Source organism: Mauremys reevesii, linkage group 1 (assembly GCF_016161935.1).
Source record: "Mauremys reevesii isolate NIE-2019 linkage group 1, ASM1616193v1, whole genome shotgun sequence".
Classification (NCBI taxonomy): domain Eukaryota; kingdom Metazoa; phylum Chordata; order Testudines; family Geoemydidae; genus Mauremys; species Mauremys reevesii.
Genome location: NC_052623.1, coordinates 60,648,538 through 60,663,895, shown reverse-complemented (window position 1 = coordinate 60,663,895; position 15,358 = coordinate 60,648,538). Strand labels below are relative to the sequence as shown.

Sequence of the window (15,358 nt, the reverse complement as noted above, 5' to 3'; positions counted from 1 at the left end):
ACACTACTGTTGTCACCCGGTCTAGCTAAATTAAAGCTAACAGCTCAGGTAGGCATACCCATGCTACACTCACACCTTCACTTGCAGTAGACACAGCCTGAGTTTCTATACTCGCCTAAACAAATGAATCAGTACCACCACATACGCTTCTTCCAATGCAGATTTTACATTAAAAAAATTTTTACTTTACAGTGCAGAGCCTGAGAAGGGAGAAGGGGTTAGGCACACAAGCAGCCTCGTTAAGGAGCAAAGGATGAGGTTGGGGTAATTGGAAAGATTGTTAAATCTCAAAGAAAAATTAAATAATCCCACATTTTGCCATTTTTCTGGTGTGCATATCGTACATAAGATCTGTGATGCTGTTCAGTAAAAATAAGACTTAGAATACTTGATGCTATGCCAACTTATCACCATAAAAATGCGGTCAATCAAACAGAAGCTTTCTTAGTTTCTTTTTGTAATTTATATCTTATTCTGAGAACCAAAGAGTCAGCATTTCCATGCATCCGATGAAGTGGGTATTCACCCACGAAAGCTCATGCTCCAAAACTTCTGTTAGTCTATAAGGTGCCACAGGACTCTTTGCTGCTTTAGCATTTCCAGTGAAGCTTAAAATTGTAGCTGGTTCCTCAAAACTGACAATAAAACTGTGTAGATCTAAAAAGGGGAGGAGAGAAATGAGCCACTTCAATGAAAACTGTACTCATTCCTAACCACCAAAGATTAAAATAGAGTTGTTTTTTATTGATGGAATAACAAAAGTGCTCTTCTTAAATATTTTTCAAAATACATTTGTACAACTTACAATAATATATCCAAAATAACTGTATATACAAAACATTACCTTGTTTAATGTATGTGCTTTTTTTGAAAATTACAAAGCAACTTTTTTTTTTTTTTTTCTTTTTTTTTTTGGCAAAGTTCAACCTTAACAGAGATGATAGTTTTGAAGGTTGGGTTAAGAAAATAGAACCTGAGGGAAAGTGACATTTAAGTCAATGACAAGCAAGAAATCCTCTATTTTTAGTTTGTTAAATAAAAATGCTTTTAGTGATATTTTTCACATTACAAAAATAACAGAAATGAAGAAAAAGATGACGTATACTTTTTCCATCATACTAGAGAGCAGCTTTTAGTCTTTCAGATAGGGGATTTGAGCCAAGAGTGCATGTCAAAAATGAATGCAGGTAATACAGCCGTGTCCTACTGTGGCTTTTCTATGTGTAAAACATCTCTTAGCTGCTGTTGATATGGTTGACTTGGTTGGCTCTGCGATGGATTTCTTCCAGAAAACCCTCAAGCTGTTCTATCAGCATTCGTTTTTTAAACCTGAACGGAAAAGGAAGTATAAAAATAATGCTGTTAATATTAAACTGACAGTTTAAAGAAATGGACTTTGTATAACCAGACTTAACTCTCAAAACTTTTCACTATCCACTGCATACCTCAGAGGTTCACTGTATATATATATGTCTGTGGAAGTTCTGGCAAACTAGTGTCATAGCACAATTATTTATTCTGATCCTCCTTCCTGTGTATGTATTCATTGACAAAAACTTAATTAACAGTCATGATTACCCAGTGGTACCACGTGCCTTTCCAGAACATTGAAGTCAGCAAAACTCAAACCTCTAAAAACCAGGAAATACAGAATTAACATATATGTCAATGCAACCTTAACTCTACACTCTGAGCAATGACCAAATACATCCATAATGTACATATTTGCACACTGCCTTTGCAGACACTGGAGAATGTTCAGGAAATAGGCACATGACCAATGTAAGACAGAACTGTACTGAACAGGAGCTACCTACATTTAAGCCCACTCCACAGAAATACCTCTGCTGCTGAATTTTACAATTTCAATCCCTTTTACAAACCCTTTCACCCTTATGCACAGGATGCCATTTAACACTATGCTTTCACTTACCCCCTCATTAAACCCACAGACCACTCATATCCTGCCTCACTGTGGACAATCCCCATAGCAATAAGACCCTAGTGCACAGCTACTAACACAACTTTCCGAACTCACTGCTAAAAGGAACATATTGGATCTCAATAGGTACACATGCACCTCTTTCCTTTATTCACACACAAAGCGGGACAAGGGGAGGTGCGAAGTCCCCAGATCTCACATCACAATCACAGCTCTGCCATACTGCTCCAACCAATCCTCCAAACATTCCGTAGAGCTACACTTAACATTGTGAACACAGCTCAAGTCCATGTAGATAATTCCCATTGGCTACTGTCAGCTCCAAGGCAGCAGAGTTAAGGTTGTGCTGGCATGCACATTAATTGTATATTCTCTGGTTTTCAGAAGTTAGAGTTTTGCTGAACTCTGTTTTCTAGAAGGGCACAAGATACTCCTGAGATAATGCTCAGACTCCCTACCACTGCTCCAACATTCTCGCCATCATACCCATTGTTCTGACCTCAGCTCCTCAGATCTTGCTGCTTTGAAACCCATCCCCCATTGCCCTTTCCCCTCCTCCCCCCAACAGCAACTTCACCCTTTTCCAAGGCCCTGGCCCTAGGGAAGTGGGAAGGTGGTGTGTCTGAGAAGTGCCCATATCAGCTGTAAGCAGGAAGAGAGAGAGAAGAAAGAAAAAAGCCCTGTGGATCTGGGCCTAATGTGTGGGGAATGGGCTCTACACATCCATCTGCAGCATAGGAAGCTCAGAGAGATGGGAAGTGGCCCATTCATCTCAATGAGATGTTCTCAGCTGAATGAGAACACCCCATGGAGAAAGCTCTGAGGCATGTAAACTGTTCTATTCACCTCAATAGGTATTTCCGTCCCCACTTCTCAGTGACAGTGCTGTGAGTTTGTGATATGCACCAAGCATACCTATATTCAACTCCTCGGCTTGGTCTCAGCACTATGTGCTTGGTGCATGTTCAAAGCATGCCTATTCTCAAGCTTACCATCCAGAGGGGCAGCCAGACCATGCACTATCCACCCACCAATTCCAACACACACACACACACACACACAGGGAAAGGAGTTCAGGCCCCTCAGAGTCAAGGCTCCCATGTTCCTGGGTTTGACATGAGGGGCAGGGAGAGAAGCTCAGATCCCCTCAGAGGGGCAAACCGACTCTTCAGCAAAGAGTTCTTCCAACACTGTTGAAACATTTCAGCAACCAATTATTAGCAGTAAGGCAATAACTTAATATAACAATCAACTTAAGACAATTATGTTTAAATCTCACTTTAGAGAAAAATTTCAGTTTGTATTCTGGTCACTTTCCAGACCACCACGGTGAGTTAAATGAGGAGAGAGGCTGCTAACAGAAAAATCTCATTTTGTTGTACACCTTCTCTGGATGAAATTGAAACCACAGGGAAACCACTGGGTGAGGCTTTAAAGGAATATTCCTACCAGAACCCATGTTGGGATGGGTGATCTCCTGTAAATTTATTAGCATGCATGTAGATTATTTTATTGTTTTAATGTTTTCTCTGTAGTGCTTTTATGTTAAGAATAAAGTATGCTTGCTTAGAAGAACTGTGAGATAGCATAACTGTGGACAGTTATGCTATTAGTCTCTGAAGAGAAAGCAATCAGGTCTGTTTAGAAAGTCTGTGTTGCTGGGAATAACAGTGAAGGCAGGGAACTGTTCAGACTGGAGATACCCATTAAAAGGGAGAAAGACGCATGTTTCTACACCAGAAAGGAAATGGGTAGGGAGCTGGAAGCCTGAGAATGGGTGCCCTTGCTGAACCACTAAGGGGAACCAGGTGTAGTTGCCCTGACCTGTGACTTTTCAGCTTGGAAAAGAGACAAGTAAGGGGGGAGATGATAGAAGATAAAATCATAACTGCTGTAGAGAAAGTAAATAAGTGTTATTTACTCCTTCTCATAACACAAGAACTAGGGGTCACCACATGAAATTAATAGGCAGCAGGTTTAAAACAAAAAGAAGTATTTCTTTACACAACGCACAACCTATAGAACTCTTTGCCAGAGGATGTTGTGAAGTCCAAGACACTTACGGTTCAAAAGAGAACAAGATAAGTGAATAGAGGACAGGTCCATCAACAGCTATTAGCCTGGGTGGGCAGGTGTGACACAGGGTCAGAAAGGGTTAAGTAACCTGCAGGCTAAATGACTCTAATTCAACCTTCAAAGACAAATTAGAGAAATATATAAATGGTAACTATGGCTATTCCTTATAAATAGCTAATATAGCTATGTTAGATACACTAGAGCTTTGAAATGTAAACATGCATAGTTAAAGAATGAGTGGTAATACTGATTGTATATGTTTATTTATATCTTGTTAGATGTTAACCATGTAAACAGATGATTCCTGTCTGTTACTCTATCTGTTAATTCAAAGATCAAAAGGGAATACACCTCTACCCTGATATAATGTGACCCAATAGAACATGAATTCAGATACAACGCGGTAAAGCAGCGCTCTGGGGGGTGGGGCTGCATGCTCCGTCGGATCAGCATGTCAGGCTCCGACATGCTGCTCTGAGCAGCATGTTAAGGGTGCCGTGCCGGGGGGTTGGATAAGGGGCAAAGGGTCTCATGTAGCAGTCAGGGGACAGGGAGGAGCCACAGCATGAGGAGGGGAGCTGCAGTGCAGGGGAACATCACATGGGCTCCAGCCGGCACCGAGAAGTTGGGGAAGACTGGTCCACACGGGAAAGTTGTGGATCCAGGAGAGGTGCTCATCCTAGACAGCGCCGTGCAGGTGCCCCTGTCCCAGCGCTGGAGGGATCAGCACACAGTGGGCCCGGTTGGCATGCTGCACCCAGCTCGCAACAGCGCCAGGCAGGCTCTCTGGGTCCATAGTGCGCCGCACTACCTGCCTGCAGTCAGGGGCTCTGTACACCTTGGTGGGCAGCTGGCCGTGGCATCCTCACCGGAGACAGGCTGTTCAGGGCTCTGCAGAGGAGGAGAGATGGGCTAAGCGTGGGCACGCACAGCAGGAGCTGCCCGCCGATGGCTCGCCTCCCCTGTGGGCACGGGGCAGGGAACAGGCGTACATGGACACCTCGGGCGAGGCTGCCTGCCCTGCTGCCACGCCGGGCTGGGCACGCTCTGCGGACAGGGCAATGGCTGCTGGGCCAGTTCTCCCTGCCCCACCCCACGGGGCTCGCCCAAGATGTGGTCGAACAGGTGTGAGCGCTTCCATACACCAGCTCCCCGGGTCCTAGCGCCCGTCCCAGTGTGGTGCATGGCTCAGCATGGGAGTCCTGGGGTGATTAGGGACAGGGGGAAGGGAGGGTTGGATGGGTCGGGGGTTCTGAGGGGTCAGTCAGGGGGTGGGAAGTAGGTGGGGGTTGGACAGGGGGCGGGGCCATTCGCTGACTATTAATAACAGATGCTCGAAGCCAAAGCAAGTTTGATATAACACGGTTTTACCTATAACACGGTAAGATTTTTTGGCTCCTGAGGACAGCGTTATATCGGGGTAGAGGTGTATTAACATTTAGATGAAACATGGGTGTGAATGTCATTGTCTATATTTCACTTTGAAATCTGTAATAAATTTTCTATGAACCGCTTAATGAATAATTGCCCTGTGCTAATAAATGTAGCTGACTCCCGGTGATGCTTACAAAAGAGAAGATTACTTCAAAAGTCTACTGTTCACCCAAGGATTGCATGCTGAGAAGAGGTTGCAAAAAATCTCTATAAAAGCTCTTAGAACCTGATCCTTTCATCTCCAATGTGCTTGTGCTTTGTCAGGAGAAGCTTGTGCCACAAGACTGAGGTCTCTGATTTCATTTTGGATCACCCTGATATTGAACACTGGACTGAACCTATGGACTAATTCTGAAAGAACTCTGCAACTCTACAGCTCATCATCTCTATTTGAGACTGACCTAAGAACTATATTCTTATCTGTATGTATAATGATCTTTAACCAGTACGCAACTCTCTCTTTTTAAATAAATTTTTGTTTAGTTAATAATTGGCTGTAAGCATGTATTTGGGTAAGATCTGAAATATTAATTAAGTTGGTGGGTAATAACGAGGAGTCCTTGTGGCACCTTAGAGACTAACCAATTTATTTGGGCATAGGCTTTCACGGGCTAGAACCCCCTTCATCAGGACTCCTCGTTTTTGCTGATACAGACTAACATGGCTACCACTCTGAAACTTGGTGAGTAATGTGTCTGATCCTTTGGGATTGGTAGAACCTTTTCATATGATGAACAAGGTTTTTAATAATCCTCATCATATTTGATGTGGCTGTCTGGGAGGAAGCCCCAAGGCTGGGTTGCTTTAAGGGAACTATGTTATTGGCTTCTGGGTAACCAGTAAGGCATTATATAGAAGCTGTTTTATTACTAGCTTGGTAGATTTAAGAATTAGAACCACCACCAATTTTGGGGATTGTTTGCCCCCGTCTTTGCAATTTGCCCTAATTGAGCATCCTCAGTGTGGCTCCCCTGGGACCTCGATGACATACAGGGTTAAAAAAAGAACTAGATAAGTTCATGGAGGACAGGTCCATCAATAGCTATTAGCCAGAAGAATAGCTGTTGCCAGAAGCTGGGAATGGATGACAGGGCACGGATCACTTGGTTACCTGTTCTGTTCATTCCCTCTGAAGCACCTGGCATTGGCTACTGTCGGAAGACAGGATACTGGGCTGGATGAACCTTTGGTCTGACCCAGTATGGACGTTCTTATAATCACTAATGGGAAGTAGCGAGCAGTGAATAATGAAGCAGGAAGGAAAGGATAAGCAGAGTTTTAAATATTACATTAAAATAGCAGCAAGAAGTGGAAATTCCCACACTCCATATAAAGGAAGTATCCAGTAGCACCTCCCTCCCAAAGGATGTCTCTTCAAAGGTATGGACATTTACTTTGCAAATCTTCCTCAGATGAGGCTCAAAACACTTTTTTCTTCCAAATGCACCTAAGGACTTCTGTGAATAGTTTTCCAGCACCTAGCATGCCAACTGGTGCAGGATTTTAATACCTTGCCTGCAGCAACTTTGAGGCCCTAGGGCCTTAGCATTTTGAATACAATGAGATGAACAGGGTACAAGTGGTTTGTGTACTCCATATTCTTGAGACGCATCTTTAGAGCCCTCGGAATACCCATTTATGCCACAACCCTCCAAAGGAGGTCTAAGAGTTAGAACAAAACAATGGGAGAACTATGGGCTTGTCTTCACTACGGAGAAATTGACGCTGCTGAAATCGATGCAGCAGGGGTCGATTTAGCAGGTCTAACGAAGACTCGCTGAATTGACGGCAGAGCGCTCTCTGGTCAATCCCAGTACTCCAGCTCTCTGAGAAGACTAAGGGAAGTCGACCGGAGAGTCTCCTGTCGACCCAGCACAGTGACGACACAGGGGGTAGGTCGACCTAAGCTATGTTGACTCCAGCTACATTATTCACGTAACTTAGGTTGACAAGCAGTATGTCCCAGGAACTGTGGAAAGAGGAACTCCCCTTAAACAGAAAGGTGTCTGGAGCTATAAGAATAACCTTTTCCTCATGTCAACCACAATGGGGTTCTTGTATAGAAGAGAGGCCAGAGCCCCGTTTTGCTGGGCCCTGTGCAAACAAAGCAGCAGTCCCTACCTCCAGTGCTTTGTGTCCTCTTGCACCAGAAACCTACGTTTGACCAGATCAATGAATGAAATTTTCCTGACTGAGTTCTGTCTAGATACCAAAATGTATCAAGACGCTAATGGAGAATCCATACTACACTACATTTCTCTTCCAATAGCCAGGTAGTTAAATGTAGCTTTTCCTAGTCCAGACAAAGGAGTCCATGATTCAAGCGGTCTAGTCCTTACTACATGTGCAACACAGGTTCCTTGGTACCTTGCAAGTCTAAAGTGCCTTCTGGGCTAGCAGAGGAAGAGGTTTTCAATTCTCCCCTTTCCTGTGGCCTTTATGTTAACTGTCTTGAAAGGTAACTGTCTTGAAAGGTAACTGTCTTGAAAGGTAACTGTCTTGAAAGGTAACTGTCTTGAAAGGTAACTGTCTTGAAAGGTAACTGTCTTGAAAGGTAACTGTCTTGAAAGGTAACTGTCTTGAAAGGTAACTGTCTTCTCTGTCCAGGACATTATTTCCACTAGCCTGGAGAAGTTTGTCCTTTGATTACTTCCTGCTTTTGAAAGCGATATAAAACATTCATACCTCAGTCATCAGCCAACCTCCAATGGGAAGCAACAGACTTCTCCAGTAACCACAATAAATTGCCTGCTACATGGTTTTCTTGTACCTTCTGCTGAAGTGGCACTGGCCACTATCATACAGAACACTGGTCCTATCCTTTACGGCCATATTTAGGGCAGGGGTTGGTTCAAACACACCAGAGCTATAAAAGGGAGTTAAAAAGGATGTATACTCTAAAATTTTGGAAAATGTGTCTTTCAAGTATGCTCCCTACCTGATAGGCTTGCTTCCACAATAAGTGTGCAAGGGTCTACAGTGAAAACTGAGTTGACTTTCAGCATGTTTGTACTTACTTGCCCACAAAGGGACATTCAGATGTGATCTGAGAATGACACTTAATTTTGCTTTGTATCAGATGTGCAGTTCCTTGTCCTCTAAAGGAAATTCTGCAGGCACATTTTGGATAACCTATTAAGGGGCTGAAGCCAATGCGTGGCACCAGAAACCCTAGCCTTTGGAGATAACTAGTATGGATGACCACTGCCAGGAAGTGACTGATATAACCACGTACGACCTGTGCCCTCCTGTGACTTCTAACAGTCATTTCTTAAGACTCTGGATGCAGAGGGTGGATCAGAAGGAAGAGTCTTATACAGGAATTGTGAATTCTCGTACACATGCTCTTTGTCATGCTGAGGATTGTGTTAGTTTGGAGGATATTCTATCAATCTACCCTTGGGAAAAAAATGGTTACCTACCTTTTCGTAACTTTTGTTCTTCGAGATAATGTTCACGTCCATTCAACATTAGGTGTGCAAGCGCTGCGTGCATGAGTGTTGGAAACTTTTCCCTTAGTGGTACCCGTTGGGCCCCACACCTGATTGGTGCCACTGCACGGTGCAAATATACCACCGCTGGCCCGAGCCCCTCCAGTTCCTTCTTGCCGGCGACTCCGACAGAGGGGTAGGAGGGCGGGTGGTGGAATGGATGTGAACAACACATCTCGAAAAACAAGAGCTACAAAAAGGTAGGTAACCATTTTTTCTTCTTCGAGTGCTTGTTCACGTCCGTTCCACATTAGGTGAATCACAAGCTTACCTTCGGAGGAGGGTAGGAGTCAGGGAACAATAGATTGGAGGACTGCCCCGCCGAGAACTCTCGGGCCTGCTGGTTGCCGTGTAGTGGGTCGTAAAGGTATGCACCGATGACCAGGTGGCTGCTCTGTAGATCTCTTGGATCAGGACCTGTGCCAGGAAAGCCGCTGAAGCTGCTTGCGCCCTGGTTGAGTGGGCCGTGACTGTCAGGGCCGGAACACCTGTGAGGTCATAACACGCCCGTAATCCAGGAGGAGATTCGCTGCGCTGACACTGGGAGGCCTCTCATCCTTTCCGCCACGGCCACGAACAGCTGTGTGGATTTATGAAAGGGCTTGGTGCGCTCCAAGTAGAACACCAACGCTTGACGGACATCCAGGGTGTGCAGGTCCACATGGGGTTTGGGAAAAAAACACCAGCAGACAAATGTCCTGGCCTAGATGGAATTGTGAGACCACCTTTGGGAGGAACTTGGGGTGTGGGCGGAGCTGCACCTTGTCTTTATGAAATACCGTATATGGTGGCTCTGAGGTCAGTGCCCTCAGCTCAGATACCCTTCTGGCCAAGGCGATGGCCACAAGGAATGCCACCTTCCAGGAAAGGTGGAGGAGGGAGCAGGTAGCAAGGGGCTCGAATGGGGGCCCGATGAGTTTAGAAAGGACTAAGTTGAGATTCCATGGAGGGACTGGGGGCCGTGAGTAAGGGAACACCCTCTCCAGCCCCTTAAGGAACCGCCCCACCACTGGGTGGGAAAACACCAAGCCCCCTGAAAACCCTGGGTGGAAGGCGGAGATGGCCGCCAGACGCACCCTGATCGAGGACGGGGCCAGCCCCTGTTGCTTGAGGTGCAGTAGGTACTCTAGAATGGTAGGTACCGGAGCCTGGCATGGCTGAACCTATTGCGGCCCACACCACCACGAGAACCTCTTCCACTTGGCCAGGTAAGTCGCCCTGGTAGAGGACTTCCTACTACCAAGTAGAACCTGTTGCACATGGAGGGAGCACTGGCTCTCCAAAGCGTTCAGCCACAGAGCTTCCATGACATTAGATGCAGTGATTGCAGGTTGGGGTGAAGAAGCTGCCCTCTGTCCTGCGTGATGAGGTACCAGTATAGGGACAGAGTTACCGAGGCTTCCACCGACAGCTCCAGGAGTGTGGTTAACCAGTGCTGGCGGGGCCAGGCCGGGGCGATGAGGATGACCACTGCCCCGTCCCTGCACACCTTGAGCAGGACCTTGTGCACCAGAGGAAGCAGGGGGAAGGCGTATTTCAATTCCCCTCCCCACGGGATCGCAAACGCGTCTGCTGTTGAGCCTGGGCTGCGGCCCTGGAACGAGCAGAACTGTGGCACTGGGTGTTGCCCCTGGTGGCAAACAGGTCTACCCGGGGAAACCCCCACTTGCGGAAGAGCGAACACATGACATCCGCTCTGAGCATCCACTCATGCATGCGGTACGACCTGCTGAGGTGGTCCACCAGTTCATTCCGCACCCCTGGGAGATGTGACGTGGGCTATGCAAAAGTCCCAGAGGAGGAGAGCCTCATGGCAGAGCGGTGAGGAATGGGCTCCACCCTGCTTGTTTATGTAAAACATGGCGGTTGTGTTGTCCGTCAGAACTGTCACGCTGTGACCACTCAAAGTGGCGTGAAAGGTCTGGCAGGCTAAACAAACTGCCCCTGAGCTCCTTCACATTGATATGGAGCAACCACAAGCCCTGAATCTTGAGGTCCCCTAGGTGAGCACCCATCCAAGGTCTGACGCGTCCGTCACAAGCGTCAGGTCCGGCTATTGTACAGCAAAGGGGATGCCTTCGCAAACCATGGTCTGGGACAGCCACCACTGCAGGGAGTCTAATATGTCCCTTGGGGCTGTCACTACCAAGTCGGGGGGGGGGGTGTCTCTGCCTGGGCAGTATACATGGGTGAGCCAAGCCTGCAGTGTTCTGAGTTTCAGTCTGGGTTGGACTAGATGACCTACTGAGGTCCCTTCCAACCCTGAGATTCTATGATTCTATGCTTGACCACATGCATGCATGCTGCCATGTGGCCCAGCAGCCTCAGGCAGCACCTGGCCGTTGCAGTGGGACACTGGCACAGGGAGTTCACTGCGTGCTGGATGGCCAGGAATCGTGATACTGGGAGGCTCACCTTTGCCTGTACCGCATCTAGGACCGGCCCTATGAATTCCAACTCTGCGTTGGAATGAGTGTTGACTTGGGGACGCTGACCAGGAGCCTCAGCATGTGGAACAGTCTCAGGGCCACTTGCACATGGGACTGAACCTCCTCTTCGGATCGGCCTGCCAGGAGCCAGTTGTCAAGGTACGGGTAAACTCGGAACCTCTACCTCCGTAGGAAGGCCGCCACTACCGCCATGCATTTTGTGAACACCCGTGGGGCCGCAGCTAGGCCAAACAGGAGAACCGTGAACTGGTAATGTTCTTGGTTCACAGTGAAGTGCAGGAATTGGCGATGCGCCGGGTGGATGGCGATATGAAAATACGCGTCCTTCATGTCGAGGGCAGTGTACCAGTCCCCTGGATCCAGGGAAGGGATGATGGTGCTCAGAGAGACCATGCGGAACCAAGCCTTGACCAGGAACTTGTTGAGCCCGCGCAGATCCAGAATGGGTCGAAGGCCTCCTCTGGCCTTGGGAATGAGGAAGTAGCAGGAATAGAACTTTCCCTCTTAGGTCCTTCGGTACCACTCTATCGGCCCCACCTCTAGGAGCGTGCAAACCTCCTCTTCCAGGAGGTGCTCGTGAGAAGGGTCCCTGAAGAGGGACGAGGAAGCAGGATGGGGGGTAGGCAGGGAGAACTGCAGTATGTAACTGCCTCACACCATTCGTAACACCCAATGGTCTGATGTAATGCTGGACCACATATGGGAGAAGCAGGACAGGTGATTCAGGAAACAAGGGTATGGATCCGGTGATTGGTCTGGTATGCTATCCTCGAGCACACCTTCAAAAGCCTGGTTTAAGGCCAGGCTGAGACTTATGCTAGCCTTGGCTCTGGCCTGGCCTATTGGAACCATTATTATTATTATTACGCTGCCTCCCGTTATCCCCATTTCACCTCCAGTAGGGCTCCTGCCTAGGACGAGGTTGGTAGTGACGCTGAGGAGGTGGCTATGGCTTAAAGGGCTTTCTTTGGATTGCCGGGGTGTGCATACCAAGCAACTTCAGTGTGGCCCTCGAGTCCTTGAGGCTATGCAGCTTTGCATCCGTCTGGTCCAAAAAGAACCCGGACCCTTTGAAGAGGAGGTCCTGGAGCAAGTTCTGGACCTCAGGTGGCAGACCTGACCCCTGTAGCCAAGATGAGCATCACATGACCATGCCAGATGCGACTGTCCTGACCGCCGCATCCGAGGATGCCTGGAGAGAGGTCTTCGCAATGGCCTTGCCTTTGTCCACCAGCACCATATACTCCTCTTGGAAACCCTGCGGGAGGTTGTCCTTAAACTTCCCCACTGCCACCCAGGAGCTGAAGTTACGTCTGATGAGGATGGCCTGTTGGTTAGCAATCCTCAATTGGAGGCCCCCTGAGGAATACACCTTCCTGCCAAACAGGTCCAGGCGCTTCGCTTCCTTGGCCTTAGGGGCCAAGGCCTGCTGCCCATGGTGCTCTCTTGTTTACCGCCGAGACTACCAGGGAACATGGGCTTGGGTGGCAAAACAAGAAGTCGTACCCCTTTGACGGGGCGAAGTACTTGCATTCCACACCTTTGGCTGTTGGAGCCCTGGAGGCCGGGGTCTGCCATATAGTCTTATATAGTTCGACTGTATGGTCTTAATGAGCAGAAGCGCTATTCTGGATGGACCCTCTGGGCTCAGGATGTCCACCATGAGGTCCTCCTGCTCAACTGTCTCCTCGGCCTGTAACCCCAAGTTATGCGCAACCTTATGCAGCAGCTCTTGGTGGGCTCTGTGGTCTACTGACGGCGGTCCTGATACCGCTGTGCCTGCCACTGCTTCATCTGGGGATGACGAGGAGGTCAGCAGCTGCTCCGCTTCCTCCTGCTGGTCCCCTTTGTTCCCCTTCCCCTACTTTTCTCCAAGGACGACAGCTTGTGGTCCTTATCTGGCACTGGGTCTCTTGATGTCTCCGGGGCACTCCGCACCAAGGAGGCTGGAGCCGGCATCGGGCACTCCAGGCCCAATGGCTGCAGCGCTGCCTCCATCAACAACTGCTTCAAGCGAAAGTCTCTCTCTTTCTTTGTTCTAGGCTTAAACGCCTTGCAAATCTTACACCTCTCTGTTTGGTGTGCTTCCCCCAGACAACATAGACAGGAGTCGTGGGGGTCACTAACTGGCATGGGCTTGCGGCACATGGCACAAGCCTTAAACCCCTGGGCCTGCGGCATGCCCCGCAGTGGGTGCTGGAAGCCTCCAAGCACCTAATCTATTATTAAGTGTCCACAACAATAGAATGGTAACAAATTGATAGCCGCTAAGTACTCTAAAGCTAAGGGATTGCTTCTCATACGAGAGCAAGAGGTTGTTCCAACATCACCACGGATGGTAAGAAGGAACTGGAGGGGGTCGGGCCATATATGCATGGCACAGTGACACTGCTCAGATGGGGGCCCCGCCGGGTACCGCTAAGGAAAAAGTTTCCGAAGCTCGTGCACGCAGCACGTGCACACCTAATATGGAATGGATGTGAACAAGCACTCGAAGAACTACTTCAGAATTTTTGCTCTGCTGGGGAAATAGTCCCTTCCTGGACAGTGTTTGTGTTGATAGCAACAAACATATTGCTATGTTGGCTTTGAAGTGAAGGTTGAGGCTTCTCTGCATTCTCAGCATTCCCAGCAACTAATTCCTCTGTTTCTCCAAACAGCTGCTCACCTGCAAGTATCTGTTTAGGATGACTGATTGCTATTTACGTGTGTCACAGCTTCCTTGTAACTACCACATTAGAAGCCAGTGCGCTACTCACAAAAAATCACTTCAGGGGTTTGACCAGGACAAAACCGGAGATGTTTCATTCCAGGCAAAAGTAATACTCCTAGATGATGTAGCATTTGCATGCCACCTAGTAGGCTTCCCTTACTAAAATATCTGAACATTTTTTGGTCTGAATGGATATAGCTGAGGGTTTGAAATTATTGTTCAGTGTCTTTTGGAAGAAAATCTCCTTCTGAAGGCATGGCTGTCTTTAACTGGTGGAGCTACTTCTGCACGAAGCTTTGGAAATTTGTTTTTATACATTTTAGTTTAACATTTGGATTTAATCAGAAGTCCTCATTCAGATCTTAAGATGTCCCAAAAGAGGCTTCCATGGGAAACTGTGCATCTAATAATGCTTGAAATGAGTTCCTTGCAAGCAACTGGCATCCTGTTCTGCAAAGTCCTGCAGGCTTTTTGTTTTTTGGTGGGGGTGGTGTTTGATGGCACGTGTGGTATTTGCTCATGTTGTTCACAAAGGGAGGTAGCATGCTATTCATCCTGCCTGAGGATCACTCCAAGGAAGGGTATTGGTACAAATACCTTAATTTAATTGTGGAAGTAACTTGTTAGAGGTCCCTAGAAGCCTGAAAGGTTGCCTGCTTGCTCCTCCACTCTGGCTAGTACCTAAGGAGCAACCTAATACAATTTGGGGCTTTGTTCAGTAAGTCAGGAGATGTTTTGAACATTGGAGGAGATTTCTCATTTACAGCTTCATGGAGAGTGGAATCCTCATATGCCTCTGGTCTGGTCAGTCAGCCTGAAATGCCCCTTACACTTTAATGTGGAGCCAGCCTGTGAAACGGAAGGGGTAGAGAGAGACCCATTCCTGCCTTTTAGACTCTGAGCCCCTGTTCCTTGCTGATGAGCAGAAGGCACAACTCCCATTCTGCTGATGCCTGAAATCCAAGCCCCTTTTCCTGGCACAGTGAGGGGCCCTGGGCTGAAAGCCAAACAGGTACAGTTTCCATTACACTGCAGCCTAAGGGAGGGCTTCACAGGCACAGAGGTAACAGGCTTCTCTACGTGCTTCTGGGTGGGGGAGGGCTAGTGAGCTGAATATGAGCATTGAGAAATCTTCTGTGAGAAAAGCCCCCCAAAACACTCCTTCAGGGTAAGAAGGAAAAGGAGAAGGGGTCTAACCCTGATTTTCATCCTACTTGTTCAATACTAACTGCTGCCTTGCAAAGGTAATACC

The 15,358-nt window shown here is 47.6% G+C and overlaps 1 protein-coding gene across 7 annotated transcripts in view; it reads right to left on the bottom strand.

The window, feature by feature from the left end:
* Nucleotides 1–862: 862 nt before the first annotated feature.
* The window catches only part of INTS6 (integrator complex subunit 6), an 86,188-nt gene continuing 71,692 nt past the window's right edge, over nucleotides 863–15,358 (bottom strand). For 5 of the 7 annotated variants that reach the window (XM_039542056.1, XM_039542070.1, XM_039542100.1 and 2 more), the window contains one exon: nucleotides 863–1,329. In XM_039542056.1, the coding sequence (XP_039397990.1) occupies nucleotides 1,236–1,329 (94 nt within the window). In that variant the 3' untranslated portion in view covers nucleotides 863–1,235. Of the gene's footprint in view, nucleotides 1,330–4,833; nucleotides 4,910–15,358 lie in introns of all 7 variants that reach the window. The other 2 variants (XM_039542063.1, XM_039542092.1) reach the window with 1 other exon arrangement.